The sequence below is a fragment of the Gopherus evgoodei genome, chromosome 1, assembly GCF_007399415.2.
Source record: "Gopherus evgoodei ecotype Sinaloan lineage chromosome 1, rGopEvg1_v1.p, whole genome shotgun sequence".
NCBI lineage: Eukaryota > Metazoa > Chordata > Testudines > Testudinidae > Gopherus > Gopherus evgoodei.
Window position 1 is genome coordinate 8,647,071 of NC_044322.1, and position 16,961 is coordinate 8,664,031.

General features: G+C 46.7%; 1 protein-coding gene across 3 annotated transcripts in view; it reads left to right on the forward strand.

Moving 5' to 3' along the window:
• The window catches only part of GDPD5 (glycerophosphodiester phosphodiesterase domain containing 5), a 332,218-nt gene that overhangs the window by 293,009 nt on the left and 22,248 nt on the right, over positions 1-16,961 (forward strand). For all 3 annotated transcript variants that reach the window (XM_030557463.1, XM_030557472.1, XM_030557479.1), the window contains 4 exons: positions 3,974-4,124; positions 7,706-7,924; positions 10,468-10,625; positions 16,053-16,200. In XM_030557463.1, coding sequence (XP_030413323.1) covers positions 3,974-4,124; positions 7,706-7,924; positions 10,468-10,625; positions 16,053-16,200 — 676 coding nt within the window. The remainder of the gene's footprint in view (positions 1-3,973; positions 4,125-7,705; positions 7,925-10,467; positions 10,626-16,052; positions 16,201-16,961) is intronic.

The window sequence follows — 16,961 nt, forward strand, 5'->3', positions numbered from 1 at the left end:
GAAAAAAAAAGTAAATGAGAGAGGAGAATAGAGGAAGGGCAAAATGGGGAAGGGATAGCAAGAGGGCTCACTAGCATGTGAGATGTGGATAAATAGCAAACCACATTCAGAAAAGGCATTCCTTTTAGTACCTTCCCAGGGCTGTAAGCACACATGCCAGGCTGAATCCTGGAGAGAATGCTTTCTATTTCCGTTGTTAGGTTAGATGCTAAATCTGATACTTGTTCTTTGCATGGAGGAGGATGTGGGTTCTCCTGATTTCATTTTGCTACACTGAAAGTCAGTGACCCTCTCTTGCTTATCTAATAGTAACACTGCATTTGCATATAGTGTGGATCAGATTCATATCTGATGCTAAGAAATAGCTTGAAATTAACCCACAAGAGAGACACATAATTGGTATTTTAAAAAAAAAACAAAACAAACCCCCTCCCACCTCTTTGGTGAGTTATTCTATCTGAAAGGCGTCTCTGCAATAAAAGATAGGCTTGTGGGTTATGGAGCTGGAACATCAGGGCTTCTCTTTTGCAATCACTGTCTGACAGCAAACAGATTTAAACCCTAGTGGAAGTTCCTGTCCGCTGTAGCGGGAGGTCATTTTGCAGTGCTGAAGGACAAATCAGGGTTGATAGCAGCTTAATCCCTTTAGAGTCATTCAGAAGTGAAGTTGTTAACTGTTGCAAAGAGAATATTATTGGAAGCAAAATAATCGCTTGTGTGTCGGGGATAATCCTGGTCGCTTTGTGTAGCTAGTCTAACAGAGTCAGCTGACCTTGCGGAATTGTGGAGTTGAAAGTATCACTCAAGCACCCTGAGCCTGGACCACATCATGCTGCTGAAATGGCAGTCCTGTGTTTCAGCTGCCGAGCTGTCTAATGCCCTCTGCAGGAGAACCCTCATCTGCACTTAAATTGAAAAGCTTTTGACTCCCCTGCCTCCATGGGAGTGTGGAGTCTGCATGTTTCCTTGACATCATGCCCCCCTTGATTCATGAAATGCATCGTGCAGGATCTTTATAAAGTCAGGGCTTCACTGTACATGCAGTGCCTGTCTTACCTGTGCATGTTTGTACGGTGCTATTTAGCCTGGGCATTCCAAGTGACAGTACACCTGGATGGGGCCAGAGAGGGGATTAGAAAGGGGAGGGAACGTTAAAGGCCACACAGGGTTTCTGCACGGCACTATGGTGGTTAAAGTGTGTCTGAGTACTCTGTGCTGAGAGATGTACTAAGTCGTAGGCACCTTTCTACCTTAAACATTCAACACTCTTCATTCCGTGTCTGCTCGGCCGTTTTAAACCATATGAAAGACCTTCAGATGTCGAGGCATGATGTGCTTCTGGCCAGGACTGGTGCTGTGTCAGCGTATTGCTTTCGGTGGAAAGGCTGTTTATATAATTTCTTGCTAGAAATAGAAAACAAGATTTGAGTGACATTTTGGATAAGGCCCTTCCGCAGGCAGTGGTGAAGCTGGGACTGCATTTGCTCTGTCAACTAAAGTAGGTCTTTGTACCGCTCCCAGCTCAAGACAGACTCCTTGGCAGACTCCCAATTAGATTCAAAAGGGTTTTTACTGTTAACTCTGTCCGTATTCAAGGTCTCCCTCTTGAGCCTCGCTACAGTGAGGATCTGTGCTTTGACACCCCTGGCCGTTTCCAAGGCTTCACCCCCTGCACCTCAGGCCAGCCGGTGACTGGAGAAGCGTGGTAGCACCTCCCCGACGAACAGCTGCCCCAACCCGTCTTCCCCACTGCGAAAATCATGTCTAGAGCCTTATTCTTTCCAAAGGGTTTGCTCTGAGATAGATTTCAAACCTCCGCAGCAAAGAATTCTCATCCACAGCTCTTCAACCTCTGTGGGATCCCTCTTTTTCTTTTAATGTTGCCACTCTTCTGTCATCTTCTTTGAAGTGTTTAAGCAGCAAAGAATCCTGTGGCACCTTATACTAACAGACGTTTTAGAGCATGAGCTTTCGTGGGTGAATACCCACTTCCTCAGATGCATGAAGTGTTGAAGTGTTTGTTAAACATCTGGGTGGGGCCCATAGGCAGTACATAGATGCAGCTAGTTTACTTCAAGGGGCAAAATTCTGTTCATGGTATCTGCCCCCTCCTCTGCAGCTGCTTGTATGGATTAATATATTTTACTCTGAATCTAGCACACCTCTCTAGGTTAACCCATATCTTCAGAGGAAATGTGTGTGTGATTATGGTCAGAAAATTTTTTAATAAAAATAACAACTTTTTAACTCAGCTAATCTGCTGCCTGATCTGCCTTACAAGTCTATCTGGTTTTCCTGACCAAATTATGGACCTTTTAGCACTGCAGAGCCGGTACAACTATGAACAACAAGGGATCCTTTTCTGGCTCCCACATCCACAACAAAATTGTTCACTAAGTTCAGGTTTAATGCCATGGTTAGTTCTCTTTTTGAAAAAGTTCATAATGTAATGAGAGACAGGGAGGTGTAATGTGACCCATAGGATTAAGAACCAGAGTGCTCATCCTAGCCTCAACACTACCTCCATCTATGGTCTGGGGCGAGTCTCCTAATCCCCTTCCTAGTTTTCCCATCTGTGAAATGGGAATACTGTTTCTGTACTTCACAGGGCCATTGTGAAATTTAGCCAGCTCATGTCTGGAGAGCTCTTCGTGGCCTAAATCCTTTATGCTACTGCCGAGTAGTACTAGTTGGACCATTTAGGGCAAGGTGAATCTCAAAAGGCTGCTCTGGATTTCATGTTTGCTTTGGATGTTTATCAGAACTTTTTTGTGCAGTTGGGCTGGGAATCTTGTGAAGATTAGGCTCTCTTGTGAGGTCCCCCCAGCATCTTCTGCTTCCAACTGGCTTGTAAATAACACAAGCACTGTGCCTCTTACGATATTTGTGTGCTTCCTACCCCAACCAAGTCCCGGAAGTGCAAAAGCAGGTCAAAATGAAAAACGAACCACCAAAAAACACCATAGCTAAACCCAAGTAACTGGATAACTCTTCTTCAGTAACTTTTGTCCTCCATTCCCACTGCACTGTTGCTGTCATTCGTTACTTGTGAGTTGATGTTTTCAAAAGTGCCTAGGTAACCCAGGATACTAAATACCATTTTCAAAAGTGACTTAGGCTATGTCTACACTGATGGCAGCGTGTAGAGCACACACACTGCACGCCTCCCAGCATGAGTTTAAATAGCCGAGACAATGCTTACGCGAGTAGATTAAAGACATGGCAGAACCTTCTACAGGGCTGTCTACCCACCCAAGCCGCAGAGAAAGGCTCTGGCAGTAGGGAGGCAGCTCACTACATCGCCTGTGCCAGAGACTTTTTTCACTGCAACATGTTCTACACGTACCCTACGCACAGTCACCCCCTGTACAGACAATGCGTCAGGCACTTAACAGTCTAAACCTATTGAAATTCTGTGGGATTGAGGGTCCTACATGGGGAAATTGGGGTCCTAAGTGACTCAGGTGCTTTTGAAAATGTTATCTTTTGTCTAATTTTTAGGTTTACACTTTCAAGGCACGCATTATTTGCTTTACACATATATATATATAAAGGGCCTCCCATAATAAAACAAAATTAACAGGATTCATAATTAATTTTCAGTGGGTTTTGGGCCTCAGGAGAATGGTTTGAGTTTTTTGGCAATCACTCAGGTGGGGAGTTCTGTTCTTATCCAAGTTAGTTTACCAAATCCTAAGAGAAACTCTAAGTTAAGGATGGAGCTGTGTAAACCTTGAAATGGATGGAAGCATCTGCAATGCATTTTAGAGATTTTTCTCTCCTGTGTGTGTAGCTTTGTAAATGAAGCAAGAACATTAAGGGCCCGCAAAATTAATTGAGATCTTGACCACATTTTAACCCCGGTCTGAAAAGCTGGAGAGAGGGTGGAGCAGACACCAACTGTCCTTCTCTGATGTGGTGTACGTGCTAGCGAATAGCCACAGGTTAACGAAGATGCTTGTTTGCTTTGCAGCTATGATGGGGTTCCGTTTCTTATGCATGATGAGACGCTCAGGAGGACAACTAACGTGGAGGATGTGTTTCCAGAGCTGGCTTACGAGCATTCTTACATGTTCAACTGGACTGACCTGGAGAGGCTTAATGCTGGAGAATGGTTCCTAAAGGTGCGTGCGATAATGTACTGAAGATTGGGTCCCTACCATCTGGGTGCAGGGAGGGAATGGGGGAGCTGTGTACCCTGTATCCAAAGTCAGGACATTGGATGAAAGTTCACACCACAGACCGTGTCAGGTGGATGAGATTGCTGCCGTCCCCTCAGTAAAAGGGTTTAATGAAGGGTAAATGGACCAAGCCAGGCTTCCCCTATGCTGCTCTGTGAACCCCTTTCAACTCTACCCTCTGCTCACCGTGTGGCACCAGGTAACTTAGCTCTGCCATTCTGATTGTTTGGTTGGCACAGCATCATAGCCAGTTCCAGCCTGTCGATTGAAGGAATCTTCCAGAGGCCCCCACCGCGGTTCTGAAACAGAATGCCCAAGCATTGGTCTGTGTTTGCACATCCTGAACCTCTGACTCGTGTGCACAAACATTGAATTTTGCATTTGCATCTGCTGGGAACTGGTGGCCGGTTGATAGGGCAATGGATTAAGAGTAAAGAGACCTGGCTTCTAAAGCTGCTCAGCTGCTTGAGAAGATGGGCAAGCCACTTACACTGTTTCTCAGTTCCCCTTTTTAGAGATGAAGAAAATAGGACATAAAAGTGTTGTTCCTTATTGTTACTGCCGTGAGTTCTCCCAGCAGGCCCTCCAGAGTTACTCCTCATCAGTCAAAATCTTCCTCCATCCTCATGTTAGGCAGAGGCAAAGAAGAGATGTGTTTATATTGAATCAGCTCCTTACAGAGAATATAGCACCTGTCCTTTCTTGCTAAAATACTCCTGATTGTGAGCCCCTCGGAGATGAGAACTTATGGTTGTATTCTGCTTTCTCTCTGCACATCAGTGGGATGTTGCAAAAACCCTGTTGTGTTCTAATGTTTTTAAAATCCTTAATCCAATTTGCCAGTCCAACAGCAAATATGCCTCCTCTTTTTATTTTGCTTTTAATAACCCTCACCATGCCTCCTGTGTGTGGATTGACATGTAAATCATAGGGTGGGGTGAATGGATTCTGAGCAGAAAAGGTCTCCATTTTTTATCAAATACCGTTTCTTTCCTTACAAAGCTCAGGGCTGACGGCAGATTCACTCTCGGCTGAGTGCAATAGAGATGACATGGACGTTTAATGGAAAGTGACACAGATTTCATGAATACATCGCAGCGCCTCTGCATTGTCAGATAAGGAACTTCTCCAGACTGCACAGCGTATTGGGGACTGGCAGCTCTGGATCCATCTGAAGTGACTTGTTGATAGTGGCATCTAGCATTTCCTCTGCCACAACATCTGTCCGGCAGTGTCACTATAGTGCTGCAACCGATTATGGACTCCCTTTGTAATTCTGTCTGTCTGGTTCATTGGCCTGCAGAGTAAATTCTCTTTGAACGTCACTGAGTTCCCAAACAAAACAAAACCCAAATAACTTCCTGCTGCATGGGAAGAATGTCTAAAGCAGTGGTCCCCAAACTGTGGGGCTGCCCCCCTGGGGGAGGCAGGGGGAGGAACATTCAGGGGGCGTGCAGCAGGGCCCGAGCCAGCCCCATCCCGCTTGGCCCCCTGCTCCGTCCCCCAGCCACAGTTCCTCTCAGCCCCTTGTTCCCGCCCCAGCCGCGGCTCTGCTTCTGCTCCTCCCCTATCCTCAGTTCTGCTCTTAGCTCCGCCTTCAACCCAACCTCTTCTGATGTGCCAATTGTGCAGTAATGGAGGGGGGAGGGCACAGACAGATTCCGTTACTGGTAAGGGAGTTAGGGGTGCAACAGGAAGAGTTTGGGCACCACTGATCTAAAGGGTCAGCACTATCTCTTGTTCTTATCACCGAAGGGCTGCTTTTTTGTAGTGTTTCCCATGGTTGCCTTCTCGTTACTCTTTGTGGTTGGATGATAATGTTTAGATGGTCTTAAACCAAAGCATGGCACTTTTCATTCAAGGGTCCCACAGCACATTAGAAAGGATGTAAGTAGAGAAACACAATAATTCTACTAGATTGGATCAGATCACTGGTCTGTCTGGCCCCGGATCCTGTATCCAACAGTGACCTGTACCGACGTCTTCAGAGGAAGGGGCAAGAAACCCTTCAGGAAGCTGTGCTGGGATAACTTTCCCCAAGGGAAAACTTCCTTTTGATCGCTCATGGTGAGAGGCTGTTTTATTCTCTGAAGCAGGAAGGTTTAAATCTCTTACAAAATTGTTTTGGGTTTTCAATCCTTACTATAGTGGCCTCTTCAGTCCTAGCAGACAAAAGTAAAACAAGATTGTATGGCTGGAAATAAAGTGCACATTTTTAAGTGAGCATAATTAACCTTTGGAATAACTTACCAAGGCTTGTGGTGGATCCTTCATCATTGTGAATTTTTAAATCAATTCTGGGAAATCTTACGGCCTTACTATACAGGAGTTCAGACTAGATAATCACAGTGGTCACTTCTGGCCACCAAATCTATGAATCTGTTATAACTCTGGATATTCTTTGTATTCATCCAGTCCTTTATAGAAGCACAGTAAACTCTTGACCTCCCTCATATCTTGTGGCAGTGAGTTCCACAGGCTAATTAATATTTTCTTCATCCGTTTTGAATTTTCCACTTTTCTGTTTCCACCTTTCTGTTTCTATATTATGAAATAGGCTGAATTAGATGTTCCCAGACTCTTCAGATGTATTTTCATGCTCTTGTTTGTACTCCTCACCCATTTCCAACCCCCTTTTATTTATGCTATAGCCTAAATAGGGTGACTAGAACTGCACACAGTACTCCTCGTAAGTGCGTGCATCATATCCTCCAATGGGAAAACTGAGGGACAGGGAGGATTTGCCCAGAGTCGTTCAGCAAGTCGGTGTCAGACTGAAAATAGAAGCCATCTCTCCTGGCACCTAGTTCAGTGCCTTGTTTGCTGGGCCCACACTGCCTCCTGGTATGAAAGACTTTGCTTGATTGTTACTTATTGGGACTGAGACCTACCAGTAGAGCTGGGTGGGAAACTGTTTCCCACCCTGTGAAAATTTCTGAGAATTCAAATATGGTTCCCGTTCCAAGATGTAACTGAGGCCTCGTGAAATTTTTCATGAAAAACAAGAGTGTGAGGGGAGGAGAGAGAGAGAGATCACAGAATACCCAGCAGCTCAGGGACCAAGGGGCTCACCTGGGATGTGTGAGGCTGAGATTCAACTCTGTCTGCCTGATTCACAGCAAGGACTTGGACTTGGGGCTCTCACCTTCCCAGGGAATGCCCCCAATCATCGGCCTATGGGGCATTCTGAGGTCTGGGTTGCCTGTCTCTCTCTCTGACCAGCAATTCCATCCTGGACCTGAGAAACCTTTCCTGACTAAAACTGAATTGAAACCAACCCTTTCCCAGGAAAGTCATCTGTTTTGATGAATCAGTATTTTCTGGCAAAAAAAACGTTGTGTTGGAAAACACTTGGCCAACTTTCCCTAGTAGCTTGGCTAGTCACAAGGCAGATTTCAGGGGCAGCTGCCAGAGGTAACTTTATTGCCACCACGACATGGGCAGAAAATGGGTTCTGTCTGCCCTCCTGTCACAGCAGGGACCCCAGTTACATGACAATAACTCTGACCCTTGTCTGTTTTCAGAGTGACCCCTTCTGGACTGCTGGCTCCCTCTCAGATTCAGATTATCTGGAAGCAGCAAACCAATCAGTCTGTAAGCTGGCTGATATGTTGCAGATTGCCAAGGACAACACGTCAGTGATCTTGAACTTTCAGGACCTGCCTCGAGATCATCCGTACTACAGCACTTACATCAACATTACCCTGCAGACCATTCTGGAGTCAGGGATCCAGCAGCAGGCTGTAAGTCCTGCAGCGCTTTGGAGACAGAGGCTCGTGGGCTGGCTTTTTCAAACTCCAAAGAAGAGCAGTTGCTTTAGTAACTGGAGAAATCAGGGTTCTAGGCAGAAAACTGCTTTCTGGCCAGTTTTCCTTCTCCTGCTGTAGAGGCTTTTGACCTCCTCTGTGCTTAGCTGTGGTGAAACCACGCTGCCCACTTCCCGATGATATTGTCCACCCTCTAACCCCCAATGGTCTGGGGCGTTTCAATCCCAGAAAGCCTCGCTCATTGTTCTCTTGCACTGCTCTCTTGCAATGTGAGTGCTGTTTGGGGTGCACCAGGATTTGGGCCACCCCGGAGCACACAATTTGCTGGGGCTGTCCCAGGGAAATGAGGATGCAGACAGTACGGTACCAGGGGGCCTTGTCGCAGCTTGACCCCAATGTTCTGTGAGGCTGAACGGTGCTAGGTCCTGCCATCGGGGGTGACGGATGCAGAGACAATCGCAGACCTCTTCATGTGAGTGGCTGTGCTAACGCTCTTCCCTTTGCCCCCAGCAGCAGGACAAGTGAGACTCCTCTAGCACAAGAAGCTCCTTCCTGTGTGTCCAGCTAATCCCCAGAGCCGGGTTTCAGTAGAAAAGCGAAGGGAAGCCTCCCTCTACAGCAAGCCCCCATCAGTTCCTGCCTCTTCCCACCTTTCAAGGAATTGTTGCCCATTTGCCCAGATAGTTCCCAAAATGCGGCACCTTGCAGGATGGTGGTTTGGGTTTGGATGAGAAATCAGTGATGCGGAGTCAGGGTATCTTAGCGTGATCTGTTTATTTACAGAACATGCTTGTGGTCCTGTTTCCCTGAACAGAAGTAGGAACAACCATGAACGCAGGCAGCTCCTGTTGGCAGAAATCCCATCCACACCTGCTCTGTCCCAGGAAGCAGCTGTCCCTCTGCCTTTGCTTCTCCCCAGGGCTCCGGAGGGTCCTGCTTGCTCGCTCACTCACTCCAGCTGCTTAACCTGCAGCCTTGTCCCAGCCCCTGGGAAACCCTGTTAGTGGCATGAGCCCCCAGCACCCGCTTTCTTCCTTTAAGCAACGATTCTTTCAGGGTGGGAGAAGCTGGAAGTGGCAGGAGCTACTGCAGAGCGAAGATTCCCATTCCCCAAGTTCAAACCTTGGGGCATTGGGGCAACTCTTGAAATGTGACATCTGCTCAGCCCAACCAAAATGGGAAACATCTGAGGTTTCCCCCTCCTTCCCTTCTGATTTTAAATTGTTGAAAGTAGCTTACAGTCAAACATGCTAATGTGCTAAGCAGCTGCACATCTTGTGACTGTGAAATATTTCAGACTTTCCAATTAGGTGAATAATACATATGTATGCAGAGAAAAATGGAAATGTTTAGCAATCACATCTATGAAATGATTAGCCTGGGGGAAGGATCCATTTTTAGCTCCCATCTGTCTTTCTAATGACTACCGTTTCCACCCGAGTTTCAATTAACCCTGAGGCCGCACCACCAGATTATTTATTTATTTTATTTATTTATTTTTGTGAGCCTGTTTGAATCTCAGTCAGCTTTCCTGGAGCTCATTTCACCACAAGGGGAATCGTGTTCTCCTCTTTGCAATTGTGTGGGTGAGTGAATGTAAGGAGGTGAGCAAAATAATTATTAAAATACAAGCCCTTGGCAGTGAGACCAAAATCCATTTTGATGCACTCTGCCTAGTTATATGAACTGAACTCCTTTGCTCCAGAATTCCAGCCTAGCTGGCTGAAAATGTGCATAACCTGCTTTAAACTGTTCTGGTGCATTATTAGGTGAGCATTGATTAGCTATTCTTCATAGATTAGTAGAATTTAAGGCCAGAAGGGTCCAGTTTGATCATCAGATCTGATCTCCTGCATAACACCAAAAATTTTCACGCAGTAATTCCTGCGTCGAGCCCAGACCTTGTAACTGAGGTAGAACCTGTCATTATAAATTGATTAAGCTAATGTGTATACAGTGCTTTGAAATCGGAATGGGAAGCGCTAAAAATTGCAAGGTTTGAACGGATTTAGTGCTGATGGAAGTGAAGACTGGATAATGCTAGTTTGAGCCTGACATAATTTGGGCAGTCGGTGGAAAGCTTTTTCTACCCAGCTCCGCCAGAGCCTGCCTGGTATCCTTTCTATGGGTCCTTCTTGTGCTGAACTGGATGTTTTGATAGGCGCAAAGTGCATTTTAGCATGAAACCTTCCAATTCCTTATCCCTTGTCCTCTGGGTTAGGATTTAAACCCGTGTCTCTCAAGGTGAAAGTCTGGTGCCAAGACCCCACAGCGCCAGCTAATCAGCCCCGCATTCAAAGTGCAGTCAAGTAAAGACGTGTGAGGCTTTAAGTCCCTTTAAGCTGATTATGGCATTAGTGCAAACCCTGTGGCTTGGCTGTCCTTCCCACTTCTCTGTACTCCAAACTGCTCAGAGCCCAGATTCCTAACGCTTTCCCAGCTGCAAACAGGTTTCCGTATTTGAGAATCATCTCTTTCATCAGACTCAATTTATTGACTCTCTCTCTCTGTATCTCCAGGTGATGTGGCTGCCCAACACGGAGCGGCAGCTGGTGAGGCAAATTGCACCAGGTTTCCAGCAGACTTCTGACATCAAAGCAGATGCGGAGCGCTTGAGAGACAAAGGCATCAAACAGCTGAACCTGCGGTACACTAAGGTCACCAGTGAGGACATCAGGTGCGGGCCTCAGCTTTCACTGGTGTGAATTTGCACTTGCTCTGTGCATGTGCTGTAGGGTGACCAGATGTCCTGATTTTATGGGGACAGTCCCGATATTTGAGGCTTTCTTTTATAGGCTCCTATTACCCCCCCCCCCCCCCAATCCGCTGTCCCAATTTTTCACACTTGCTATCTGGTCACCCTAGTGTGCTTTGTGCATTTTGCAAAGCCAAAGTATATAGCCACTCCCTCATCCCTTCCCATGGAGGCTTGCTGTGTTCCCAACCTGTGGTCAAACCAGAAACCGGGACCTGGGGCTCAACCCACGGGTTTTGGTGATCACCATGGTCCCTTATGGCCCTGAAATTTGCGGGTCGTTGGCCTACTGGTTTCCAGGCAGCTGCTGTCCTTCCGCAACAAAGAACTGCTCCCACTTACCTGGGCATATCGCTGGCTGTCCGGCGGGAGCTTCACTGTCCGGTGGGGGAGCGTTTATAGTGGCAACGTCACGTCAATCAAGGACAGACCCCATTTCCCCCTTTAATGGGTCCATCGTATCTGCTGGTCCATAGGAGACAGCAGGAAATGCCTCCTCAGCTACAGGTCCTGGGAGTGGAAGACCAAGTGAGGTAAAGAGACTGCAGAATGGTGTGACGTCCTTCTCATCTGCTCTGTAGGTTCCTATTGAAACACTCAGCTAGGTTCACTTGCCCTACTGGCAGGCAGGAGTGAAAGACGCACAGGCCTCCTTTTCTCACCAGACAGTTCCTTGGCATCACATGGCAATGTGCATGCAGCAGTACCATGTTGCCACTTGATGATGGGAGGGCCTTAGTGTCTCCTACTAGAGCCCCCTGGAATTTGTCAGCCCTGTTTTCACAGCTACCTCAGGCAAAGGAGAGCAAGACATAGGCCAGGCCGAAAGTACAAGAAAAGCAGTTAATGGGATTGTGATTTCTTGTGAATAATTTCCTGAGTAACACATGAATCAATGGGTCACTGAGCAAACTGAGGCTGAGCTTCCATCAAGGAAAAGAGGCAAAAGGAGGCTCCGTTCTGAGCGAGATGCTGAGAACTACCCACAGTGACATGCAGATGCAGAGCAGACTCTCAAGCCATAAACCTGTCACAGTTCTCTTCCAATGTTCCATAGCACTGGTTTGTGCTGCGGTTGTGTCCGAGTGGGGCCCAGAGGGGCACTGGCAAGCAGGGCCATAGCTGAAACGGAGTTCATGCCACTAGGCCTCACTGCCTAGGGGTAGAGACTGGGACTCAGGAGACACGGGCTCTGTACCCCTGTGTGCCACTGGTCTGCTCTCTGTCTTTGGGCAAGTCATGTCACCTGTCTGTGCCTCAGTTTCCCTATCTGTAAAATGGAGCTAGTGATCCTGACCACCTTTGTAAAGTGCTTTGAGATCTATGATGAAAGTGCTGTATAAGAGTTAGTCAGTATTAGCGTATATAGAAGCATCTCTCTCTCTCGCCCACCCCACCCCACCACAAAACCAGTTGTTGTCTTGAAAGCAGCAAAGAATCCTGTGGCACCTTATAGACTAACAGACGTTTTGGAGCATGAGCTTTCGTGGGTGAATACCCACTTCGTCAGATGCACATGCATCTGACGAAGTGGGTATTCACCCACGAAAGCTCATGCTCCAAAACATCTTTAGTCTATAAGGTGTCACAGGATTCTTTGCTGCTTTTACAGATCCAGACTAACACGGCTACCTCTCTCATTATTGTCTTGAAGACTTTTGTCAGTCACGAGACAATGGACTCAACCCTTGCAGTGCTGAAGGGCTGAAGACTCAGATGAGGTTCCTCCTCAGTCTCTCTCCCTTTCCTCCAACATGCTCTTCCACCCCTTGATCCTGGCCATTGGTAATCTAGCCAACCCACTGCAGGAAACCTGCCTCAGTCCCCAGACCAAGTGTCCTCAGCAGAGCCACCTAGGAATTGTCCTTTCTGGGCAGTTTTCAGGTATTATTTTCTGGGAGCTGGCCAGTTTAGAAGGATTTACAGGATTAATGTCCTGAGGGAGCAGTGAGGCAGCTGAGCTGAGCCTTTAAAGACTTCTCAGCTGTGTGTATTAGGGAATAAAATGTATTACATTATTGCTTCTGCATTAAGGCTTTGCCGCTAGCACCTAGTGGTCGTGAAAGAGGTTTCTTGATAAAAGTTTTATGTCCTGCTAATTATCAGCATGGTAAAGGGGATACAACCTGGAATGCCTTGTGTTAAAATGTTCTCCTCTAGGACAGGCATCCCTTGCTGGTGTGGAGACCTTGATCTCACAGCGCTGAGACATTTTAATGATGATGCTGGTAGAGGTGCTGGAATAATTTGTATAGTGGAGGGGGGACTATGATGGAAACCATGTGTTTGGTGTTTGTTTTTACTACTCCAAGCCGAGGCAGGAGTGGTGGTGCAGCAGCGCCCCTGGTTCCAGCACCGCTGGTTGCATGGATATCAAAGATCTTTCCTGATACCTTTTTAGTTATTTACAGTGAGATCCTAAGACATGGGCCAGTCCAATTCAAACTGGGACCATTGTGTGATAATCTAGACCAAGGGCAGCCCTGGATCTGACTCCTTGGACAGTAAAGCAGGTTGTGTAGTTTAAATACCTGTGCCACACTAGTACTTTTGCCAAAGATCCTGGGGGAGGGGAGAATAGCTCACTGGTTTGAGCATTGGCCTGTTATACCCAGGGTTGTGAGTTCAGTCCTGGAGCGGGCCACCTGGGGGTCTTGGGGATTGGTCCTGCTTTGAGCAGGGGGTTGGACTAGATGACCTTCTGAGGTCCCTTCCAACCCTGATATTCTTTGATTTATATTATGGTCCATTTCCAAGTGAGGGTCATGGAAGCAGGAGGAGAGAGTGGCTAATCTTAATAGTTTTTTACATGGAGTCTAGTGTGTGACGACATTAAGGGAACCTTTTAGAAATCAAAATATTAATAATCTGATTCTCATTCCAATACCATCTTCAGAGGAAGTTCAGGCGTCTCATACAAAGCACGTCCAGCCAGTTTTTCAACCCAATTAACAACTGCCCTTTGCGTCTCATGCATCTGCTCCTGAGCTGCTGCTGCTGCTGTGAACCTCTGATTTTAGGCCAAGCTCCTGAGTTCTTTCAGACGTTACTTTGTGCCGATAAATTTGAACTCAGTCTTTTAACGACCCTGTTTAAATCAGCCTCGTCTCATCTTTAATTAGCCAATGCCATGTTACTTCTTGGTAGTATGTGGCATTTGAATTTCATAGAGTGTGAATCAATATGACCTCAACAGCTACAGTTAAACAGATAAGGGATGTTTTGCCCCTAAGTGGCCCTGTTAATTTTTAGGATTTATTGCTTGCCAAGCTTGACTTGGTCTTTAAGAAAACATATGGAAATCAAATGGTTTGGGAGAGGAGATAATACTTTAGAGCTGGAAAGGAAAGTGGGTCCTGTTGTGTAGGTAAGGACTGATGACTGAACTGCAGTGTATCACATTGTAACCGATGCTGGTTTTTGAAAAACAGAGTTCACCACACGTGGACGTGAAATGGCTAAGGGCCAGATTGTGCTATTGCAGTGCAGGCTGCCACTGAGGATCAGTGCTGAGCTGCACTGTGTCAGAGGGAGCTGTCCAGACATGTAGATCGATCCAGGCCCTGCCTTGAAGACCAACACTGTGCCAAAGGGATGAGGAAGGAATGAAGGCAAAATATGCCCTGTAACTTCCACTGCATGAGAGGCAGAGAGGTCCAGTAATGGGGTGTTCAGAGACCTGGGTTCTGTTCCCAGCTCTCCCACTGACTTGCTGTGTGACCTTGGGCAAGTCAGTTCCCCTCTCTGTGCCTCTGTTTCCCATCCCATCCTTTGTCTAGTCCATTTCGATTAAGTTCCTCCATCATAGGTAGGAGGAACAGCACAGTTGGATCCTCTTGATGCTGCTGTATTAGAAATAAATACACCCTTTTAAATCCACATCAATTTTGGCTCAAATGCACCCGTCTCCTTTTTTAATGGTCAGATTCCTTCTACTAAAGAATTGACCCTGTAATGGCAACCGCTGTGTTAAACTCAAACTGAATCCTCTTTTTCTGCTACACACACCATGTTTGCACAGAGTAGCTAGTAATATGAATGTGGTTAATGAAAGTGCGTTGCCGCTGCTGAAAACAAAATCAGGCCACGTAACGGAGCTAGAGGAACCCGCTCTGCCGAAGTGCTACAAGGAGCAATCTTATGATTGCCTGGTAGCCCCGGTGATCTGGGTAGAACAAAGCCTTGCCCACCTTTTCTCCTTTCCATTCATTGTCCGGCTCTTGGAGGATTATGGAGAAGGGATGCCCACTCGGCAATTGTGTGTTGATTTGTTCTAATTATCCTGGCTCCATTCTGTGTGCCTCAGCAACCTCAAATCTGCCATGTCGGCAAACTGAAGGGTCAACCATAGGATTCAAAGGGACATTGCCACAGTCCTTCAACAGACTCATTAACTGGGGAGCTACCAGCCACATAGATTGAATAAACCCTGATGAAATGCCATCCTTTACCCCAAAATAAATGTCCTAACTAGTGTATATGCAGTGCTGTGCTTACTCAGCACTACCAGCATTGTTTTCAAGAGTGTATAGCTTCACCCTCAGCATTCAGTGTCATCAGATCATATTAACAGCCTGGTGCTACCTCCGTCATTACATATAGCATTGACCATCTTCAGAGTACTTGGCAAATGTTAACAAATTGTCACAGTCCCTCACGGCGATGTATGAGCATTATTTCCATATTACAGATTGGGAAACTGCAGAAGAGTGACTTACTCAGGGCCACAGACAGGATCAATATCTGCAGTGCAACTCCAGAGTTCTTGTCTCCCAGTCTTGTGTTCTGGCCTCTGGAGCAAACCCCTTGAAAAATGGATTCAAGCATTCAGAAGACTTGAGACCTCTTTGGTTAGCAAACAAGAGCCCCATAAATCTATGTCCAGACCCGGGCAGAAGAGTAAGAGTATGACTGACTCTTCCATCAGTCTCCAGTTTAATTCAGTGACTTGCCCTTTCAGTATTATAGGCTTCTGCAGTGGCTGTTAATTTTACATCACTGTAATTAGGGACACTTTTTAAAAATGTGTCCAGCATACCACCATGGGGTGAGAGATTTATGTATATCTAATCCAGAATCTGTTCTGGTGAGTGAATAAAGCTTTTAAGATCAAAATAGTGGTTTAATAGGTTTTAAGGCGGGACGAGATCTTGCATTTCCAAATGACCTACTTCACCAAATTTCCAATCTGGCCAATATTAAAAAGCATGCTGTTTTGTCAGATGACTCTAATCTCCCTTTGTATTTATTTCACGCAAATCACCCATGCATAGCACATAGTATTTTGTGTCTTCTGTATGCTGTACTTACAGAGATACTAACCTTCCGCTCCATTATCTTTCTCGGCAGGGAATACACCGCCGCGAACCTAAGCGTTAATCTCTACGTTGTGAATGAGCCATGGCTGTTCTCTATCCTGTGGTGTGCTGGCGTTCAATCTGTCACGTCTGATAGCTCACAAATCCTTAGCAAGGTGCCTTTTCCCGTTTGGCTAATGGTAAGCAAGACCACATGTGAAATATCCATTCGGTACATAAGATTTGCCTCCACTGTGATCCCTTTAAAACACAGGGACAGCTTTCTAGGTGTGTTCGAGGCAGCTCTGGCCTGTAGAAGCCATACATTAGAGGGGTAGTTTCAGCAGCATGCTACCAAAATTTTAATGAGAGACTTCTTCAGACATGTTCCGTCTCAGACCTACAAGATTCCCTGGCTTGGATACTTTTCCCTCTTCCCTCAGCAAAACTCTGTCTTCATACTCTTCTCCTATTCAAATCAGTCAGTTCTTCCACTCCATGCCCCCCTGGCTTACTACCCTTCAATCCAACATGCTCCCTCTCACCAATACCACACTGAGGTACCCCTATGTGTCACCCCTATCTGGCAGCTGTTCCTAGCAGCAGCGGTGGTGATGGTAGCAAGGGTGGGTTTTCCCTAAGTCTGTCTGTGGGATGTTACGTGGAAAGTGGATCCCCTCTTCAGATGAGCTGGGTGGTCAGTTGGGGAATGAGCTCCCTTTGGTTTCTGAGGTGGACAGGTCTCCTCAGCGGGTGGTAGGAGTGACAGAGCTGGACTCCTCTGACTGGTGGATGGGGAGCAGAGCTCTGGTCCCTCATGTAGTTCTAGCTGTGGGTGGGCAGGCGCCAGTCAGGGGAGAGATGGGTGGCAGTGGCTTCAGGACTCCCTGCAACACCAGCTTGGCCCTGGCTCCTTATGGACAACTAGAGCAGGGTGGTAGGGGTTGTGGAGACTACGTTG